Source organism: Aedes aegypti, chromosome 1 (genome assembly GCF_002204515.2).
Source record: "Aedes aegypti strain LVP_AGWG chromosome 1, AaegL5.0 Primary Assembly, whole genome shotgun sequence".
Classification (NCBI taxonomy): Eukaryota; Metazoa; Arthropoda; class Insecta; order Diptera; family Culicidae; genus Aedes; species Aedes aegypti.
In genome coordinates, this window is record NC_035107.1 from 270,328,227 (window position 1) to 270,349,316 (window position 21,090).

The 21,090-nt window shown below is 38.5% G+C and overlaps 1 protein-coding gene and 2 long non-coding RNA genes across 4 annotated transcripts in view; 1 reads left to right on the forward strand and 2 right to left on the reverse strand.

The window, feature by feature from the left end:
• Window positions 1-21,090, forward strand: part of LOC5575787 (cytoplasmic polyadenylation element-binding protein 2) — a 1,148,023-nt gene that overhangs the window by 1,114,039 nt on the left and 12,894 nt on the right. For both annotated transcript variants that reach the window (XM_021837782.1, XM_021837781.1), the window contains one exon: window positions 19,952-20,064. In XM_021837782.1, the coding sequence (XP_021693474.1) occupies window positions 19,952-20,064 (113 nt within the window). The remainder of the gene's footprint in view (window positions 1-19,951; window positions 20,065-21,090) is intronic.
• LOC110674115 lies at window positions 8,257-9,401 on the reverse strand. Its single transcript, XR_002498680.1, has 3 exons — window positions 8,991-9,401; window positions 8,814-8,890; window positions 8,257-8,746 (listed from the first exon to the last, which is right to left on the reverse strand). It is a non-coding gene; the product is annotated as an uncharacterized LOC110674115 (long non-coding RNA).
• Window positions 16,631-18,266, reverse strand: LOC110674113. Its single transcript, XR_002498678.1, has 3 exons — window positions 17,365-18,266; window positions 17,188-17,264; window positions 16,631-17,120 (listed from the first exon to the last, which is right to left on the reverse strand). It is a non-coding gene; the product is annotated as an uncharacterized LOC110674113 (long non-coding RNA).

A 21,090-nucleotide genomic window follows, 5' to 3' on the forward strand; every position in this document is an offset into this window, starting at 1 on the left:
CTGTTACATTTACCCGAAAGTCATTTACCCGAACTCGACATTTAATCGGATGGTACTGTATTACTGAAGGTAATATAGTACGTAGTGAACAATCGAAATTTATACATATTTAGGGTTACCATATTTGCTCTTACCGGAAAGAGTACATTTTTTCGAATTCTATAAAAGAGTACTAAAGAGTACACTTAGCCTAATAGTTTGAAATTTTGAAAATGCTTTTTTTAGTAACGTGTTTATCTGAATTTCCTTGTTTTGGTCATTTTAATATTATTTTTAAATCTCAAGTAGTTGTTCTTATTAACTTTAATGACATTAATTCTAAGTGAATAGATTTGTTCAGTCCTTTTTTTATAATGACGCATATCATAAAGAAAGCCGTTCGAATTTTGACAACACTATAGTCTATCAATTATTTTTTTAGTACTTAGCAAGAATGTTCTATTCCAAATGTAGAACAATATTGATTTGTACAGGAAACTAGAACTGAGAAGGGTGCTTTTTCAAACTCTGGATCCGAAAAGAATCTCAAGTATTATCATTAAATTAAGTTTTTCTAGGGAATTATTGAAGCAATATAGAAGACGCAAGCTTGATGAGTTTAATAGTTTATTTTCGTCTTTTAGGCACTATATTGTAAAGTTAAATACTTCTATTCCCAGAGCTGCGTTCACTATTGGACCATTGGAAAACGACGTTCTAATAAAAGTTCCTGAGCAGAAGTTGTTCCAAATAGTTCAAAACTAAATACATAATCAATAATGAACTGTAAACTTAAAATCAATAGTTAGCTAATGATTGAACAATAGTTTTACCGTTAAGTCACTTATATCTATAGTTAGTGTTATGAACACTTACTGATCATTATTGAGCTAATCATACCAATTCGAATCAGCTATAATTTAACGAAAATCGTTCGATCCCTGTTTTCATGGGAAATATCTGGTTTCTTCAAAATATTATTTGATTTGTTCGGTAATCGTCAGTAATAAATAAAAAAGAGTACAATTGAACCCAATTAGCAAAAAGAATAGTACACAAATTTTTAAGACAAAAAAGAGTACATGTACTCTAAAAAGAGTACGTCTGGTAACCCTATACATATTGCCTTTTGAAAGGTGGAACGATTATTGCAATACGAACACTTAACGTATCGTTTTAGCATCACTCCATTTCTAGGCGTCGGTGGTCGCGAGGTGTACGCGTAATTATGGTTTCATCAGGTAAAATTATGAGTTTCAATCCGATTTCTTTTGGCGAATTGGCTTGTTTAGGGGTATCCTGTTTTTGACATATTCTGATTCTACGTTACAAACTGAGCCAGAATCCAAAGTTTCATAATTTTCCGTGCCCTGGAACTATTTTTAAAACACGTTTGAATTTAGTATGGAAATCGCGTTTGAATCACCCCTCGGCAAATTTTACTTCGGGACGAGCTGTCATTATGTAAATTGAAATGTCATTGAGTCGACGTAATGAAATCTTTTTCAATCATTTACTATATCAAAATTAAGATATTGAAGCGCAATAAAATCGTGTTACACTTAGAAAAATGTGCTCTTTCGATCAAGCTACAAAGAAATGTGAATTTTTCATCACTAAACAACCCAATTTTCATAAGTGGTTTCTATGTATTTCGAGAATCCGTTTGCCTCAGTGTAGTATAGCACTTAAAATATTTAAAATGTTGTTTGTGTCATGATTTTATGTATGAGCCATTTTACGAAGCAGGTCAATTCTGGAAACTTTTTTCAGAAGGGCGAATCTAACAAAATTTAGAAATTGAGTTTAATACTTGGCTGGTTCCTGCATGCAACATAGTTTTAAGAAATGCAAGAAAAAAATATTTTACTCGAGCTACTAGTTGATAAATCATGAAAAACAAAACGGCGTAATTAATTGTTTGATTCGATTTTTCTTAGTGTGCTATTCCGCCTTTTTTCCTGCACACCACACATATGGTGGCAAAAGGGCTAATTGGTAATCTTCATTATATTTGGGCATTTCAATATTTTTGCGCTTTTCTTTCACAAAAACATACTAATAAATTACTTTATTAGTTATTTTGTTATAATAAAAGTTCATGCTATCCATCAGACTAGTAACTGGAATTATAGAACAACAAAATAACAATCCGGAGCAAGCGAAAGTACGGTGGAAATTTCATCTATATTACCATCGATCACCACCCAAAATCATCACTTCTCTTGGCTACCGTACTTTTACGGCATTTATGTTACTAAAGATAATGATAAATGTATACAAAATACCTGTTTAAATACATAATGGACCACTTCCCACCGCTAGTGGGAGTCATCCAATAGGGAACACGAATGTTATCCCAGTTGCAGGCGTCGATCTTTGACTTCTTCCTGTAGCCATGTACTCAGCTGCATTTCCTCTGGGGACACCACTTGACCGGGGAATCTAATTAATAGGAAGAAAACCAACCATCAGATGCGGGGGGAACGGTCGGTGTTTTTTTACGCATTGATCGCTTTGAACAGTCAGCAGATTTGGCTGGAACATAAATAACAGATTTACCTCCGGGTTCCCGTGGCTTCTCAAAGCGGTACGTTTCTGGTTGTGCCACTAAGTGATAGTACCAGTGAGGAATGCTGGTATTTTTCACTATTTTTAACTTTTTTATTATATTTTTATGCTCGATGCAATACGGCGTAATTAACATAGAAGAAAACGAAAGGGATAAACAAATCGGCGAATCTGACAGATGATTTGTCAGTTGGACGCAGCCAATGGGCTCAATTGGAATTACGATTTGACAAAGGACGAATATTCTGAAGGGCGCAATGAGAACGATGTTTCGAAAAGGGCTGGGCGATATTTTTCTTAAATTAGTGTGGCAAAATGATTATAGAAAAATATGATAATTGGTGAAATGATAGATCAATTGATAATCAATATAATAAAAAGTAATGCGGGTTTAAAATAGTGTGTATAGGAAATAGAGAATTAATTTCTTGTGAGGAAATTTCAATCAATAATTTCTCATATTGTCATCAATGTCAATTTCGCCGTTTTGAAAAAAGTGCACAGAATTGACAGGAGACCTGGGATTTTTCAATCATCACCGTCAGTTTTCGCGATGATGATGGTTGATGACTGTACGCATTTCTAGCGTAGCTTTTAAACCAGGCGAAAACATAAATGGAGACAAATTATTAAAATATTTCTTATCACAAAAGTGCCTTTTTATGTGCAATATAGGTAACAAAGAGGTAGCTGATACAATAACTATGTGTAATGTTGCAGTAACGAACATTTTTAGATCTCTTTTCTGTCATTTTCTCCATGTCCCCGTTTGGTAAGATGAGGCATTGTTAAAATTCACGCTGTAATTCAATCCCAGGTCTAATGTCAATTAACGACGTCGCGGCGATCAGCTGTTCCGAAACGTCTCGTAAAATGGCTTATAAGCCAATTTACGAAGCAGGTGAAATGACAGGAGACCTGGGATTTCTCAATCATCGTCGTCAGTTTTCGTGATGATGATGATTGATGACTGTGCGCATTTCTAGCGTAGCTTTTCATCCAGGCGAAAACTTAAATGGAGAAAAAATATTCAAATATTTCTGTTCACAAAAGTGCTTTTTTATGTGCAATATGGGTAAAAAAGAGGTAGCTGATACAATAACTAGGTGTAATGTTGCAGTAACGAACATTTTTGGATCTCATTTTTGTCATTTTCTCCATGTCCTCGTTTGGTAAGATGAGGCGTTGTTGAAAATCACGCTGGATTTAATCCCAGGTCTCCTGTCAATTGACGCCGTTGCGGCGATCAGCTGTTCCGAAACGTCTCGTAAAATGGCTTATTGGATGTATACTGCCCATAAAAGCATAACTGTCCCATATGGATTTTCGAACCAACACCTTTTTTCGTCGCAACATTTATGTTTGAATGTATACTTTACTATATGCTTATGAAAATTAAGGCCTTTTGGTGCGTCATCACAAAATGGCTTCTTCCAAAATCATTAACATATTGTTATGATAGTATTGGTATTTGCAACATCGATGAAATATAACTGCTTATCACCTGATGAAATGGATAATTTATGCGAAGAAAAATGCTTCAGGTGGTATTTCAATATTTAGTCAACACTTTCAGATACAGCATTATCAATTTAGCGACAATAAACATAAGATTTATATTCTCAAAAAAAATCTCCGATTTCATGCCGCATTTCATTGCCTCACACAACTACACTTGTAAATAGAAGGTGCTTACCTTTTCGATTGTAATTCAGCGGCAAGCATTTGTGTTTTGGATTCCATATTGCGTTCACTACACTTCCACTAAACAAATCTTTTATTCACTTTCCTTAAAGGAACACATTTCCACCTGGATTTCAAAATTTATAAAGTTTTATCAACCGCATCACTCAAAACAATTATGGCGATGGTTTTCACTTGTTGCGAATCGACGCCGCCACCGCACACTGAGACATGCCTGTGTTTATAGTCTAAAATATTCAACTTTTTTTCTGTTGTTTTAATTTTCAGTGCGAAAAGGTTGGGCAAAGCATAAAAACTTGAAACTCATACGTTGTTAGTTTTTTGATTCTCTCAAATTACAGAAACCATATCTACGAAGCATAAAATCATACCAAGTGTTTATCAATTTGGACCACCCAAAATAATTGAAAAGCTCCACAGTGCGTTGCTTTGGGATGCGTCGGGACGCGACTATCGTGTGTGCACAATCATCGCGATCGTTGAGCGCAGTGATGTCAGAGTTGCTATCTGTAAAATCATTGCATTTAATTTGAATTGATCACAAAAATCATTAAAATTTTATTAAATCAGTGATCTTGTGATGGAAAACTATTTGCCAAATTATAAGTTTTTATAATATGCAGCAAATGTTCCGAAAACAAGCATATAACAATTGCTAGAAAAATCTGTCACCAATCACCTGGCAACACCGTCATTCCTTGCAAACATAAACCATACCGATGCATAACAAAAATATGCGATAAATCCAATAAAAAACAGAGAAATTCCGTTGCCTTTCATTAAACTGTAATGTTTTCTTTTGATATGTACTATTGAACAGTTGATTTTGATTTCCAATACTTGTCAATCTACTAAATTTTCCATGTGTTTACATAAAAATATGCTTAACACAAATGTTATATTTTTGTTTGTTTGTTTTGAAAATATACATGGAAAGGCGACACTACTACTGTTACATCAATGATGATTCTAATGATTCTTTGAGTTACACGCCGCTTCACCTTAACACACTTTGTTTGAAAATGTTGTGGAAAAATATGAAGTTGGTGCAGTCCCATATTGAAAAATAAAGGCATAACAGTCTCTATATGAGCTTTTGACTCTAATAGCAAATGTAAAGCGAGAATTGTGTTCAAGTTTATATTTTTTGCTGATCAATATAAGCAAAATGAGCTATCTGTGCAATTGTGTTAAATGAATATTGCATGTGGGAATGTACTAGAAAACTATGAAATTTGTATGAGAAGAAAAAAATCAAACTTTGAGCGCTATTTTCTCAATGCCTACTAATTCAATATGGGACAGTTATGCCTTCATGGGCAGTATAAGTTGTTTTAATAACGAACGAGAATATTTTTGAATATCTGCACCTACTTGCTTCTCGCTCCACAAGAATGCTCTTGTCAGAATTCGGTAAATGACATTCGGGTAGATGTCATTCGGGAACTTATTATAGAATCATGGAAACCTACCTAGACAGCAGCCAGCTAGCCGGAAAATTGTACAATCATTCCTGGTGCTTATCATCCATTTGGTGCCGGCAAAGTGTTGCGCACCTTCCGGACGTTGCAGCCCAGTCGTCCTCGAGTTTAGCATAACTGTCTCTGCTCCGGTAGGTAGCTGGAAGGAAGACAACGTGCGGTTAAAATATGTACACACCATTGGTCACGTTGCCAGCTACTCAAATAATGAGCTGGAATTGTTCTCACCATGTTCGCGGGCTGTCCGGAATTCCGGTCTCCACTACTCCGAGATGATGACGATGATGGCCAAATGGCGGTTGGTGCCAGTACACGTTGCATTCAAACCGCAAATATAAACGGTTAAAAACGACATGAGTGGGTCTTGAAATTGCAAACTTTTCCCACCCCGACCGTATAAATGATTTGGAGGGCAACCCCCATAACGTTGTTATACAACAGCAGCAAAACCGTATAGGGTAAATGCAATGCGGTTCATTAATAATTTGAAGAAAAATAAGAATCATCGCTCTGCTCAGTTTGCTTTGTGTTGGATTAGACGGATTCTGAAAATGGCTACATGCACGTTTTCCCTCAGCGTGTTTCGGAGATAATACCGTGCATATGCAAAACGATGGATCCTCGTTGGGGCCCTATGTGTCATGTGTGGTGAAAGAGGATATTCTCGGACATGGGCGTATCCATAGAGTGATCTCCGACAATTCATCAATTCATTGGAAATAACTGCCGATTGCTATGAATTATAATCAATATATACTTCATTGAATATCTAACATTTGAATTAACATATCCAGAGATTCTTTCAAACATTTGTTCGAGAGTGGCAAACACTGAGAAACTCTTAAAGCATTCCTACTGGAATTCAGCCAAAATCTACACAAAAATCTACTTCAAGCATTTCCTTGTAGAATATTTAGATTTTTTGAGCAATTCCAGAAAGATGTTTTCAAAAAAATTATGATTTTTTAAAGATAGATATCTATTTATATATCTATCTTCTATCTTCTATATAAATAAAAATGAAACGGTGTTTGTGTGTCACGAAATGGCTTTCGAACGGGTCTAAGGATTTGAATGATTATTTCTCCGTTTTGTTCATCGAGGGTTCCGACGTGTTTGTGTGTATGAAAATCCTAATATATTTGCCGGGAAAGTCGGACAAACGATCGTGAACGGAAATGTAATTTTGTATGGAACGATCAAAAGCATTTATAAATAGCCTATTTGATGGCAAGACGAAGCTTGCCGGATCCACTAGTAAAAATAGTTAGGTTAAAACTTATGTAGAAGCTATCGAAGTGGTTCTTATAAAATCTTTAGCAGATTTCTTGAAAAACAAGATGACGGAATTTCAAAAGCTCTCTCTTGAAGAATATCTAAGGAAAAACAACATGAAGGTCTCGCTATTGGAGCTCTTTGATGAATACTTAGACGAATTTCATAGAAAAACATGATGTGAATATGTCCTGGCTACGTCCTTGTTCTTGGATACTGGACGACGCTCGGCAACGAAACAGGAAGCAAAGCTGAAATAATAATGTTTGTAATACATTACACCAAGGCTGCTGCTCTTGTTCGTGTCTTCCACGTATACGTACCGTACCGGGCATGGGTGCATTTTTCTGAACCTATTGCTTCGCATTTCTAAACCGAGAGCGTGGAACGTGCAACCTGTCCGCCTGTGTGTCGATAGGCAAATCCTCTTCCACCTGGATACCTGGGAGCTGGGTTCAGATAGCCAACGAAGGCTGGGTACAGGAACTGAGTAATCGGATACCGGAGATTTTTTTCCACGGATTTCTCCTCGTTTGGCACGGGGTAGTTGCTCATGCAGTTGGATGCATACTGCACTGGCAGTCAGTTTTGTTGCGAACCGGAAGCGAAACCGAAGAAAAATAACGTGAAGATGGTCTCGCTATCAGCCCTAACTATAGAGCGCCCTACAATCTCTGCGCATCTCCTCGGCAAACGAGAATGGCTTTAAATTGTTGCATGCATTGCCATGGTCGCGGTTGTTGGTAGCAGTTGGTGGAGGAACTGAATCCGTGCACAAAGCAACCATCCGACCAACCTATGTGCGGTATCGTTTTGTGCCACAAACCACCGGATTACGTATGGGAAAGGATTTGTTGGTCAGTTTTTTCCCTACTTGCGTTCAGATCTAGGTACACCTTTTGTTTCGAGTGTAACCGTCCGTCGTATCTTCTAATAAATCGCAGCAAACGCAGTGGCTTTTGCGCCACTCTCGCTATTGAGAGACCACTGGTCGTGTTTATTGAATTGCCCGACTAAGCTTTCTGAAGCATGAGCGCAATTTACAGGGTTATGATCGAACGGTTTCTAGCGGAGAATTTTGTAGATAACCAGCGAAACAAAGTGAATAAAGGCTGAGGTGAACGCACCGAAGCAGCGAGTGAATGAAACCGCATCAATAGTGGCAACGTGAGATGTATCTAAACGCCTGGGCGGACTACAAAATACCACAGGGCTCGTACGTGAATAAAGAAACGTAAACGTAAACTTAACTTGAATTCATCTATGTATTCATTTTCTATTTACGGAAAGATTCATGCGGGTGGGTGATATGTACAGTGTGTGTGTTGTGGTGTGTAACATGGCCATGTATGTCGACATACCTGCGCAGGGTTTATGCTACTGGAGCTCGAGGCGTTACGTTACTTGTCGCCGAGGGATACGCCGGATGCATGCGATGTTCGACGGCCGACGGAGTCACCAGATGAGGGGTGCTCGGGTTGGCTCAGCAGTAGCGTAGCTAGGCCGGGTCTACGTGCGTCGAGGGTCGAACTAAAGTTGCGGGATAGGGCGTCGGCTCGTGGTCCGAAACTCTACTGTCTCCTTCTTTCGGAATCTCAGCAGGTCGGAAAAACCTCTACTCCCGTTTAACTACCGTAATGGCGGACCGGCACGGACCAACGGTGCACAGCGTGCAGAACAATGGGGGATTTCTGAATCAGAGCTTCTAGCTCCCACGAAAGAGCGTCTATCGGACGCTGAGGACCGACACAAATCTTTCATTAGTTTTAAATTAAATATAAATGAATTCAAATTGTAGATTACCTTTTTATAAGTGGGGCGAACACGCACGAAGCAGAGTTTTCGCTCCTCGTGGATAAATCTGGATCGTAACAACGTAACTAATAAAATAAGATTAATAAATGCCATTTCACTTTACCACTATTCCGTTATAAAGTTTCTTTAACAAAAAGTAGTTAAATCAACTAACTAACTACACACCTTAATTGGAAAAGAAAAAAATCACTAGAACACGGGAACTAACTTCTGCTTCAGAGCCGAGTTTAGATGAAAGTGAAAGATGGACGATTCTAAATCTTTTAACAGCCCTAAAAATGATATCTCATGCTTTTTTACTTTTCACGCATACTAGTATAAGTTGTTTAGACGAGATTTACCTAATACAATTTTCGCGGGCCATCTACATTTAATCCTACTCACTACTAGAGCTTTTATCTCAGTAAAGCTTAAAATTTTATAGCAAACAAAGGCTTTATGGTGAATGGTTCTTTAAATGCTAAAAGGTTCTTTTGATTGAAATTATCGATTATAATATAAAAATAGCTTTAAATCTTATTTACATATGCGCAAAGCAAAGTTAGGCAATTCATTTTTTTTTTGTTTTAATAATATTTTTCAAATTTATTTTAAAAATACATCAAAACGTTACATCACACCACACAATTTTATGAAAATTTGATCAATGTGAAATTGATCAAATTTTCATAACCTTCAAAAATATGTACAGTATTTAAACAAAATCTGGTCCACTTGCTACCTATCCATTATTTTTGTCAAATCAACATCAGGCTGATCACAACTATCCTAAGGTGACGAATCGAGAAAAGTAAACTGATATACTTTATTGAGCTTTTACCCAACATATTGGTACACCGAACCGAAAACTGAATTATATAAATAAACGTATATCAAGCGGTGTGTACCTATGTCTATATCGATCCTCTTTCGACTTAACGTTATTGCACACACCTGCTTACAAATTTTGCGTCTAATCAACTTTATCAAATCAAACTTTGAACATTGCATTGATTTTCAGCACGTTAACGTAAATAATCAGAGTCATAACATTTCACTACATCAGCCATCCGCTGACTCATACTAACAAACGCTATGTATATTATCCACAATCTGTGACAGCTCTGACTGTCACCAAAAACATCGCATCACCTGTTCCAGTATTTTGTCCAACCCTGTGTTAATTTTGACAGAGCGATGAAAACTGTCTGTCAAAGTGGAAGACAAACGGAAAGCAATTGTACCTTGAGAAATGTGCAAACCAGAAACTGCTGAAAACTTACGGAATGCTGCTGAAATTACTATCTAAATCTGGAGAGTATCTATCTATGTTTCAGTTAATTTGTTTATTGAATGGAATTCTTCTATTTACAGGTAAGGAGCGAAGGAGGACAACTTAAATTTTGCAACAATTCTGATTTCCTCGATACAACATGGAGGACGGCGATTTATGCTATGCTTCCACCAATACGACTACATCTGACTACCTAACCTGCTACCTGCTACTGACATACAACTATAGAAAGAGAAGAAGGAAGAAAAGTGCAATTATGCTATCAGTTCATCGTGTCAATGAGTTCATTGAGAAACAACAGTGAACCTTATATCGACTTGAACGTGTAAAAGTGATTCCAATAGTTAGTTTAAAGTTTTAAATCGAATATATACATAGAAAAATTATATACAAGTATGTGTTCATAAACAATTTGTTTGTTTACTTTCCGTTTTCAATGGATATTGGATTTGGAAGTGTTTTCGTTGGAAGTTGACCCAGTAGTAATCATCGTATGGACTTCATAGCTTTTAATCCATCATTTCAGTTCAAAACTTCTTTAAGAAAGTGGCATGGAAAATTCCTAAGCGCTTCCCTGTGTTATCAGCCAATTCATAGCTATCGCCAAGAACTTTGGTGATGTATGCTTCTGCATATTTTGGCGCCAGTTTGGCACAAAAATCTTTTCCTTTATCGGACAAGAAAGTGGTTTTTTTCAAAACTTTTTCCCCAATCAAATATTTTGGTGCTTTAGTGCTAGACCGCAGATTGTAATATTTTGATTGTTTAAGATATGCTTCGCGGAGATTTTTGCGTACCTGTTCGTACACCTGATTCCTTTGCTCAGGAGAAATAGTGTGGTCGTTTCCATCCGTATTATTGAAAGTTTCGTATTCTCGTCCGTCAGAAATAATGTTTCTTCCAAACGTTACGAAGTATGGGGTCTGTTTTGTGGATTCGTGAGAGGCATTTCTAATAGCATTCGCTATGTGTTGAATATTATCAGCCCATGATCTATGATTTGATTTGATTGTGGCCCTTATAGCTGCCGTGATTACCCTATTTACCCTTTCAGAGTTGTTCACTTGTGGGTGATAGGATGGTGTTAACCAGTGGGTTACACCATAATGTTCCAGTAAGTCTTTGAACAATTTCGAAGTAAACTGGCTACCATTGTCTGTGAGTATCGTTTGTGGAACGCCGAATAATAAGAAAATTGATTGTTCAAGGAATTTGACCAGTGACGAAGCCGTGGCCTGTTTAAATGGCTGCACAAGGACGAACTTTGAGAACACATCCGTGGCCACGAGAAGGCAGGTGCTTTGCGCTCTTCCCGATGGGGGAAATGGACCCAAATAGTCTAATGTTAAAAACTGCCAAGGATGCTCACAATTTTGTTTTTGGGACCCCATAGGTGGAACAGCATTTACGTTGGTGCTTTTAGAAGTCTTACAAGGAACACATGTTTTACAGTATTGTTTGGTCTCTCCGGACATTCCTGGCCAAAAAAACTTTTCTTTTAGCTTTAAAATTGTTTTGTCGTATCCCAAATGGGCGGGTTCATGGGCTGCATTGATTATTCCGATTCTCTCTTGTTTGGGAGGATAATACTTCCAAAGGAATCGTTTATCCTCAATCCTTTTAGTGTTCTCGACAAATTTAAAAATTTTGTTTCCTTCAACCTTGAAATCCTTAAAAGCCTCAGGATTGCCAATAATCTGATTACGTAACTTTAAGTATTCATCATTGACTATCTGCACTGCCTCAATCCTTGATAGGCAATCAGCAAGGACGTTGTCCTTCCCCTTCCTATAGATTATGCTAAAATCATAAGATTGCAGTTTTAAAGCCCAGCGCAGGAGTCTTGAGTTGCCGTTCGCTGCAGTGATTGTAAAAAGCCATGTGATGCTTTTTGCATCGGTTATGACTTTGAAGTTAGTGCCTTCAATATAGTGGCGAAAATTCTCAACTGCCAACAGAACCGCGAGGCACTCCTTTTCTGTTGCAGCATATTTACGTTGCGTACTGGACAACTTTTTACTGAAGTAGGCAATTATTCGCTTGCCTTCGGGGTGGTCCTGAAGAAGGGCAGCACCAACGGCAAGCTGAGATGCGTCAGTCTCGATAACGAATGGCAAATCATATCGAGGGTTAGCTAGTACTGGCGCAGATGTTAAAACAGATTTTAATTCGTCTAATGCTTGCTCTGCATCTTCAGTCCATTTGAATTTCCTAGTTTTTTTCAGTAATTCAGTTATGGGAGTCGTGATGTGACTGTAATTATTAATGAATTTTTGGTAAAAACCCATTAACCCCATGAGCCTTCGAACCTCTCTGATGGACTTAGGCCGAGGGTAATTAAGAATGGGCTCTAACTTGGAGCTATCGATAGCCAGGCCCTTCTCCGTTAACAAATACCCCAAATATTTTACTTGCCGTCTGCAAAAACGGCTTTTTTGTACTGATATAGTTAAACCAGCCTTAGCAAGTCGTTTGGCCACCTCTTTCAACAGACGAAAGTGGTCTTCTAAGGTTTCAGTCGCAATCACAATGTCATCCAAGTAGATGAAAACGTGAGGCTCGAGGTCAAATCCCATTGCTTTGTTCATAAGTCGGCTCATTGTAAAAGGAGCATTTTTCAGTCCGAATGGGACTACTTTGAACCTAAATAGTCCCTTGGGAGTCCTGAAAGCAGTATAATTACGAGAACTCTCTTTCAATGGTACTTGAAAGTATGCGTCTTTCAAGTCTATTATACTGAAATATTTTGACTTCTTCAATCGATGAAAAATTTCATTCATATTGCGCATTGGGTACGCGTCTTTTTTTGTAATAGAGTTAATTTTTCTCGAGTCTAAACATACTCTTATTTGTCCATTTGATTTTTTAACTGGCACTAGTGGACTGGCGAACTCACTAGTGCACTCTTCGATCACATCCAGTTTTTCGTACCTTTCTAATTCTTTTTCAATAGTTTCCCAAATGCTTGGCGAGTACCTATACATAGGTAAGTCCCGCATTTTAGCTCCTTCAATAATCTCAATTTCGTGTTCTATAAGATTTGTACGACCTAATTTGTTCTCACTTGTCCATTGGAAACATTTTAATGTCTCTGTGAGCTGTTTTCTCTCCGCTTCCGTTAACTCATGTTCTGTTTCAATATTGTCTATATTCAATTCGGAATCGTTTGGGAGTTCCAGTGATGGCAACTCTAGTGACTCATCTTCCTCAAGTGTTGCTTTGTGACAAATCACTGATTCGTTCTCTGTTAGCTCTAACGAGCAAATTTTTAAGGAAATTTCGGATTCATTCTCCGATGAGCTACATGGTAGAATATGATCTGGAGAAATGAAATCAATCATCGGCCGGCCGTGTATGTCCAAGAAAGCAACATCAGACAATTGATTCTCACATTTTATCATTGGCCTGATGCCAAAGGCATGCCAAAAATCCATTCCCAAAATAAGTGGTTTTGAGAGCTGGGGGACAATGATGGTTGGGATTACCTTAGTAATACCTGCAAATGTATAAGGGACGTTTGCATAGCCTAGGCATTCATGTTCGGTATTATCGGCTGTACTGACTACTACCGTGGCTTCGAAAAGTTTTAGTCCGTGTTTTTCAATTAGTTTTGTCGAATTCAGGACGCTAATACTAGCTCCTGAGTCTAACAGAGCTATTATATCTGAGTCGAATATGGATACTCGTATCTTAGGGCAGATATTCGGGTTTACTTTGATGTGTAGGACATCTTGGTACTTCTTGTAGTTTCCAGGATTTTCAGGAAGTTCTTGTTTTGGAACCGCTTTAATCGCTTGCGAGATGAACGGGTTCCTATCGGTACACCCCGCATCTAGTTTAACGATTGATGATAGTTAATAGAGGTTGGGTTTACCTGAGGATGATTACGTTCGCAAGTCCTCGTCGTTCGGCCCAAATTACCACAAGCATAGCAGAAGATTAATTTTGTTTCTTTGCAGTTTCGCCAGTGATGCCCTGTCTTCTGACAGTTCCAGCATTTCAAAGCTGACACATCAGCCTCTGGCAACATTTGAATTTGGGGTGAAGTGTGAATAGTTTTTTGATTTTCCCTTCCTGTTCTAGGTTTTCGTTGAAGTGCGTTTATTGAGTATTCTTCCAGTGAAGAGTGGTCAGTTTCTGAGTTGCTACGAGCGTCTATGTTATGTATCTCATTACGCGTATTAACACCATATCTGTAAAGGCTAAGATCGGTAGCATCAATACGATGGTTGAGGTCTAAAAGATGTTCCAAATTATGAACTCTTGTCGTGGCTAACTTAGACCTGTAATGAGGTTTCATGTTTTCCCATACAATCTCGAAAATTGTGCGAGAAGAATGGGGATGTTTAAGGCACTGGTTAAGCTTTTCAACCTCGGTTACAAATGCTACAAACGTTTCTCCTCTTTTTTGTCGGAGCTCTCGTAATTGTGCTCTTATGCCACGATCACGATTGGGATTACCGAACCTAAAACGAATTTCGTTTTCGAATTTTTCCCATGAGGTACAGTGGTCCTCTCTGGTAAACCACCAGTCACTGGCTTCTCCTTTCAGCTTGTAATGTATTTTGTCCAATAGTTCTGCTTTGCTTACTCGCTCGTGTTTTGCTAATTTTTTTGCTCTATTTAAAAAATCTTCCACTTGCATAGATCTTGCATCACCAGTGAAAACAATATCCCAGTTCTCTACTCGTGATCGAGTAGGTTGGTAGTATTCTTCTCTCTGAACCCTATAGCGTCTGTGGGGTGTGTATGCCCTATTCGAATTTCTGTGTCTATCCCAAATATATCGGTCATCGTCTTCTTCTTCTTCTTCTTCTGTACTACTACCACTCGTTGAGGTCATATAGCATGTACCTCTGGACATATTACCTGTCTTTCTGTTGCTTCTTTTTCTACTTTCTTTGGTACTATCGCTCTCATCATAGTCTGAGAACTCTGTCATAGAGCACGATGCCCTGTTTTTCCTATTTTTTTCAGTGTGTTTGTGTCTGTCTTTCACCTGATAAGAAGAAGATCTTGCTGTTCTTTCTACCCGCTTTTCTTTCCCATTTTGAGTTACATATTTTTCACTACTTCTTTCGAAGTCATCTTCTTGTTTCCTATTTTTGATTCGTGAATCTTTGTCTGTTTCTTTGTCTTCTAACTCTCTTCTGTCTTTTGGAGTTGTACCTGTTCTGTTTGATCTATAGAATTTCTCTTGTGTATCAGAATGAGATTTCCCTGTTTTAGCGAGAGCCTTAGGATTAGGATTTCTCCATGAATCCTTTAATCCTTTTGCTCCATCACCTAAGTCCTGATCAGTTTCATCATTTGAATGTTCAGGGTCGTAAGTAACCCTTTGCCTATATGCTCGCATAATTTCCTCTATCTGCTTACAACAATCCATTTTCAACTCCTTCTCTTCTTCATTTTCAGCTTTAGAAGAGGCTAAACGAATCAAATAATGTCTGAGTCGAGAAACAATTACGTAATCAAAAGATTCCCGCAAACTTTTTTTTAAAGATTTCACAATTTTCTCGAGGTTTGCCGCTTCGTCAACGATAGAAAGACCGGTATCATAAAGTTTTGGCTCTAATCGCTCTGTTTTATAAGCGTACCTCAACGCTCGTCTTCTATCCTCCAGCTTAGCGTCAATCTCGACTTGAACGTTCCTAAGTGTTATTTCAAAATTAAGCTCCTCTTCAGTTAAATGATCTGCGTTGGGTAAAATGTAGTATCTTCCCATTTTGAAAGGAAAAATCAATACCCAATCCAAACAAATAAAATAAAAAGAAAATTGACTGTTCTGTATTTAGAACAGACACAAATTCAAGTTGATATGCCAACAATAAAAAAAAACAATCAAGGAAAATAAATAAAAAAAAAAACTTATATTTTAATTCATTAATCACCTATAAACCATCCAATTCAACTGTATATTGTTTTATATCCAACCTAACCCTTAACTTAAAATGCAATGAACAACGTGTAAAAAAAAAAAAAATGCAATGCAATGTTTGAGAAAAAGAAAAAAAAATAATATAAGACGAAAATAATAATAATAAATAATAATAATGATAATAATGCTGATCATAAAAAAGTGTAATAGGTATATAAAAGTGTATGATAATTAAATAATTCAATTCAAAATTCAATGATTGCAGATAAACTTAAATTCAGTAGCAAATGGACTTTAAATTTTGCGTTGGGCGCCAATGTAACCGTCCGTCGTATCTTCTAATAAATCGCAGCAAACGCAGTGGCTTTTGCGCCACTCTCGCTATTGAGAGACCACTGGTCGTGTTTATTGAATTGCCCGACTAAGCTTTCTGAAGCATGAGCGCAATTTACAGGGTTATGATCGAACGGTTTCTAGCGGAGAATTTTGTAGATAACCAGCGAAACAAAGTGAATAAAGGCTGAGGTGAACGCACCGAAGCAGCGAGTGAATGAAACCGCATCAATAGTGGCAACGTGAGATGTATCTAAACGCCTGGGCGGACTACAAAATACCACAGGGCTCGTACGTGAATAAAGAAACGTAAACGTAAACTTAACTTGAATTCATCTATGTATTCATTTTCTATTTACGGAAAGATTCATGCGGGTGGGTGATATGTACAGTGTGTGTGTTGTGGTGTGTAACATGGCCATGTATGTCGACATACCTGCGCAGGGTTTATGCTACTGGAGCTCGAGGCGTTACGTTACTTGTCGCCGAGGGATACGCCGGATGCATGCGATGTTCGACGGCCGACGGAGTCACCAGATGAGGGGTGCTCGGGTTGGCTCAGCAGTAGCGTAGCTAGGCCGGGTCTACGTGCGTCGAGGGTCGAACTAAAGTTGCGGGATAGGGCGTCGGCTCGTGGTCCGAAACTCTACTGTCTCCTCCTTTCGGAATCTCAGCAGGTCGGAAAAACCTCTACTCCCGTTTAACTACCGTAATGGCGGACCGGCACGGACCAACGGTGCACAGCGTGCAGAACAATGGGGGATTTCTGAATCAGAGCTTCTAGCTCCCACGAAAAAGCGTCTATCGGACGCTGAGGACCGACACAAATCTTTCATTAGTTTTAAATTAAATATAAATGAATTCAAATTGTAGATTACCTTTTTATAAGTGGGGCGAACACGCACGAAGCAGAGTTTTCGCTCCTCGTGGATAAATCTGGATCGTAACAACGTAACTAATAAAATAAGATTAATAAATGCCATTTCACTTTACCACTATTCCGTTATAAAGTTTCTTTAACAAAAAGTAGTTAAATCAACTAACTAACTACACACCTTAATTGGAAAAGAAAAAAATCACTAGAACACGGGAACTAACTTCTGCTTCAGAGCCGAGTTTAGATGAAAGTGAAAGATGGACGATTCTAAATCTTTTAACAGCCCTAAAAATGATATCTCATGCTTTTTTACTTTTCACGCATACTAGTATAAGTTGTTTAGACGAGATTTACCTAATACAATTTTCGCGGGCCATCTACATTTAATCCTACTCACTACTAGAGCTTTTATCTCAGTAAAGCTTAAAATTTTATAGCAAACAAAGGCTTTATGGTGAATGGTTCTTTAAATGCTAAAAGGTTCTTTTGATTGAAATTATCGATTATAATATAAAAATAGCTTTAAATCTTATTTACATATGCGCAAAGCAAAGTTAGGCAATTCATTTTTTTTTTGTTTTAATAATATTTTTCAAATTTATTTTAAAAATACATCAAAACGTTACACGAGTAAAATGGCTTAGGTATACTGGATGTATAGATGGGTTGAAATCGGAATAATTGACGGTAACTCGCTTTCGCAATTTGATGTGAAAGGTAAAAAGCATCGGATTTGGAATCATCGGACCTGTTTGGCGAAATGTCAACACGTAGATTGGATTTAGAAAACTTTGTTGTTTGTTGATTCAATTTGGGTAGTAATGGAAGAGGTAAAATATATGTACATGGAAGCCACAACTGGCATTTTCTGGATCGATTTTCAATTAAATGTGCATTCTCCTCAAGATATGTTCTCTTATTGAATTATTGTTTTCTGGGGCCCTCCTATGCGTCCTCTTCAGCCAACAACGATGCCAAATTCTGGGTACAATTGGGCTGTACGTAGTGCAGTACTAGAAATTTAGGGGTGTCTATTAAAAAAAAACGGTGGCGTCCTGGTGTCCACTCTTCGCTACCTTATTCTTCTCACAACTCGTTGTCTACGGTTAACTACTCTTTCAACCTGAGCTCTTTGAACTATTTAGCGAATAGCTTCTTCAGCTGTATCCGGGAAAGTCAGTTACAAGTCATCTACTTTCTGCTCAACAGGTTCTTGGCCTTTATTTATCACTCGGGATTTCTACGATGGCCCCCATCACCTCTCAATGCCGCTCAAATGATTTGCTATCTGGTGATGGGTTTTGGAAGCTCGGTGGGTGGTAGCCTGCATGGTTATGGTCAACTGACATACTTTTAATCTAGTCATATGCTTCTAATGACCACATCGAACGCTGTCGGGATCTAAATGTAACTTTTGTATAATAACAAAAACCCAACATTTCCAAAGTCTGTTCTCGTTAAAATGCGTTTACAGTACTTCAGTTTCAAAACTCAAGACACAGTCAAACTTTCAACCAAAGAAACTTCCAGAACATCGAAATATTATCTCAAATGCCTTCACTTGAACCACACAGCAAAATGTTAACGCGGTGGCAGCATCCATCCATCCGACTACGTCTTTCACCTGCGAAAATGCAACAACTGGGTGCAATATTGCACCCAGTTATATGTCGAGATTTCCTACAACTATTCAACGCCAGCCAGGCAAAACTTCTATCGGAAAATTTAACTTGTCGAAAACTTTGACTCCTGAGTTGTTTCTTTACGATACCTCCCCGAAAATCCAACCATCCGAGGAAAATCAGATCCCCTTTGCTAGCCTCGCATAAGTCATCCGGAAGGAACCGGAACCCGTACGCGTTGGGATGATGCACGGAGTGGCAGGTATGGCCGCAGCATGTTTGGTCTTATGTTGTTATTATATAAACAGATTTATTGCCATCAACTCGTTATACCATTATACTCATCATATAGATGCATATTGTTTCAACTCCGAGCAGGAAGATGTTGTGCATCCTCTGTGAAAGATAGATTGATGAACAGGTGTAGAATGTGGGAGGAAGCAACTCAAACACGAATCCCACCCCCACGAATAAGATCATCATCATCATCCAGAACTATGGGAAGTGCGGTTCCCCTTCAAGCCTGAGATTACTCCTACCGAAGATAACATGCTGGGAAGAGTGATCACTTGCATCATTACCATAGACTATGTATTCGCGGTAGGACATCAAGTAGTATTACTGCTAAGTTCAACTTACCGTCAAGCAAGCTTCACTCCAGATCCGGGAATAATCGATGATCTTCTTGTCGTTGCTCTTGTTGAGCACGCCCGACAAAATCACCGAGCAAATCCAGTTAAATTGAAGTAAATTTTTTATCATCACCTACTTTCTGTTCTGCACGGTTTGGTTTCGTTCGGCTTGCGACAGCGGCGTTGGGGAAAACCGGGAAAGGGACTGTGAACGGTTGTAGCTAAGTGTCTGTTCGGGATTCTAGCCGGAATAGCTACATTATTTATAACGAAAGCTCCCTTTGCTGCTTAGCACCACTGCTTGCACCGATGGGGCGAGTTACTCGGTATAACCGGCATGGGTAAATGAGATTTTTCCTGTGCCTGTCTGGTAGAGTCTACGATTTTGTTTTGTTTTCCGTCTCTTCTCTGGTGGCCGCCGCCAGCTGATAGTAATAATATTCCATTCGTATGCAAGCACGTTCGAGAGTAACTTTTAACGATTCTTCCATTTGGGTTCTTTTACTTTCAGAGGAAATCACCACGTCGTTCAACCAATACGGAGCACTCGTCGTCGATTGGCCCCACAAAGCCGAGTCCAAGTCGTACTTCCCACCCAAAGGATACGCGTTCCTGCTGTTTCAGGTAGGTGGTAACTCGAAGCAAGTCTTCCCGTTTGGGGCGTGATTTCCCTTCTTTCCCCCCGGCTGGGAATGCGATTTATTTGAAACGGAAATTGAAGCACTGATACCAGCGCGGATTACAGCTGTGACTTTATCACGTCCCATTGCGGGTACAAATCAGCTTTATCTGAAACAGGGAAAAAAGAAGTTATAGATTGGTGGTGACATACATTAAATGTTCAAAATTCTTTGAAAAATTTCATTTGCACGTTTAGTGAAAAAAAAAAAAAAGTTTTGTGTGTGTTTCGCGTGTATCGACTGAACAGCCAGTCACGGATGGATGATTAATTTGGTGAGCCCGTTACATGCTTTTATCTTAAATGTTTGATTAATATGAAACATATTGTGGACTCCGTGGCCGTGCGATTGGTGCTACTAAGCATTTAATCGAATCGAGTCAAAGAGTGGCGGTTGAGTTCCGTCTTCAGTCTGGAAAAGTTTTCACCAGGAAAGATTTTCGACTGTGCCACTGGGTGTTGTATGCTAGTTCGTTTTAGTGTGGTGCTTTCATCAGAAGGCAAATCGTCCACTGGAAGTATTAACGTGTCGGTGTCTTTAAAACAATATTTATATCATGACAACGATAGGAACGTCACTTTTATGTATTTATACGACAGAATATGAATGGTTCGTCACTATAAGTGTCGACAAAAACTCTTGTTTATGTTAAACAGAACGTACATTTCCCTTTACCTATTTCTTGTAATTACAGAAACATCTTTGAATGGTTCGGCACTAAGAGTGTCGACTTACAATAGGTTCACGTTGTCTTTGATGACTTTTTGAACTGAGGCTGCATTAATCGCATCACTTACCAAGGTGAATCCTGATTATGTAGCTTTTAAACCCTTCCCACTAACAAATTCCTTTCTGTGACAACCATGGAGATGCAGAGGTGATCTCGGTCTCTAGTAACAATGGATGTCACACTCATTATCCTTCCTTTCCCCGATGGCCGTAAGGACGTAGCCGGCGCCGTTATTGACTT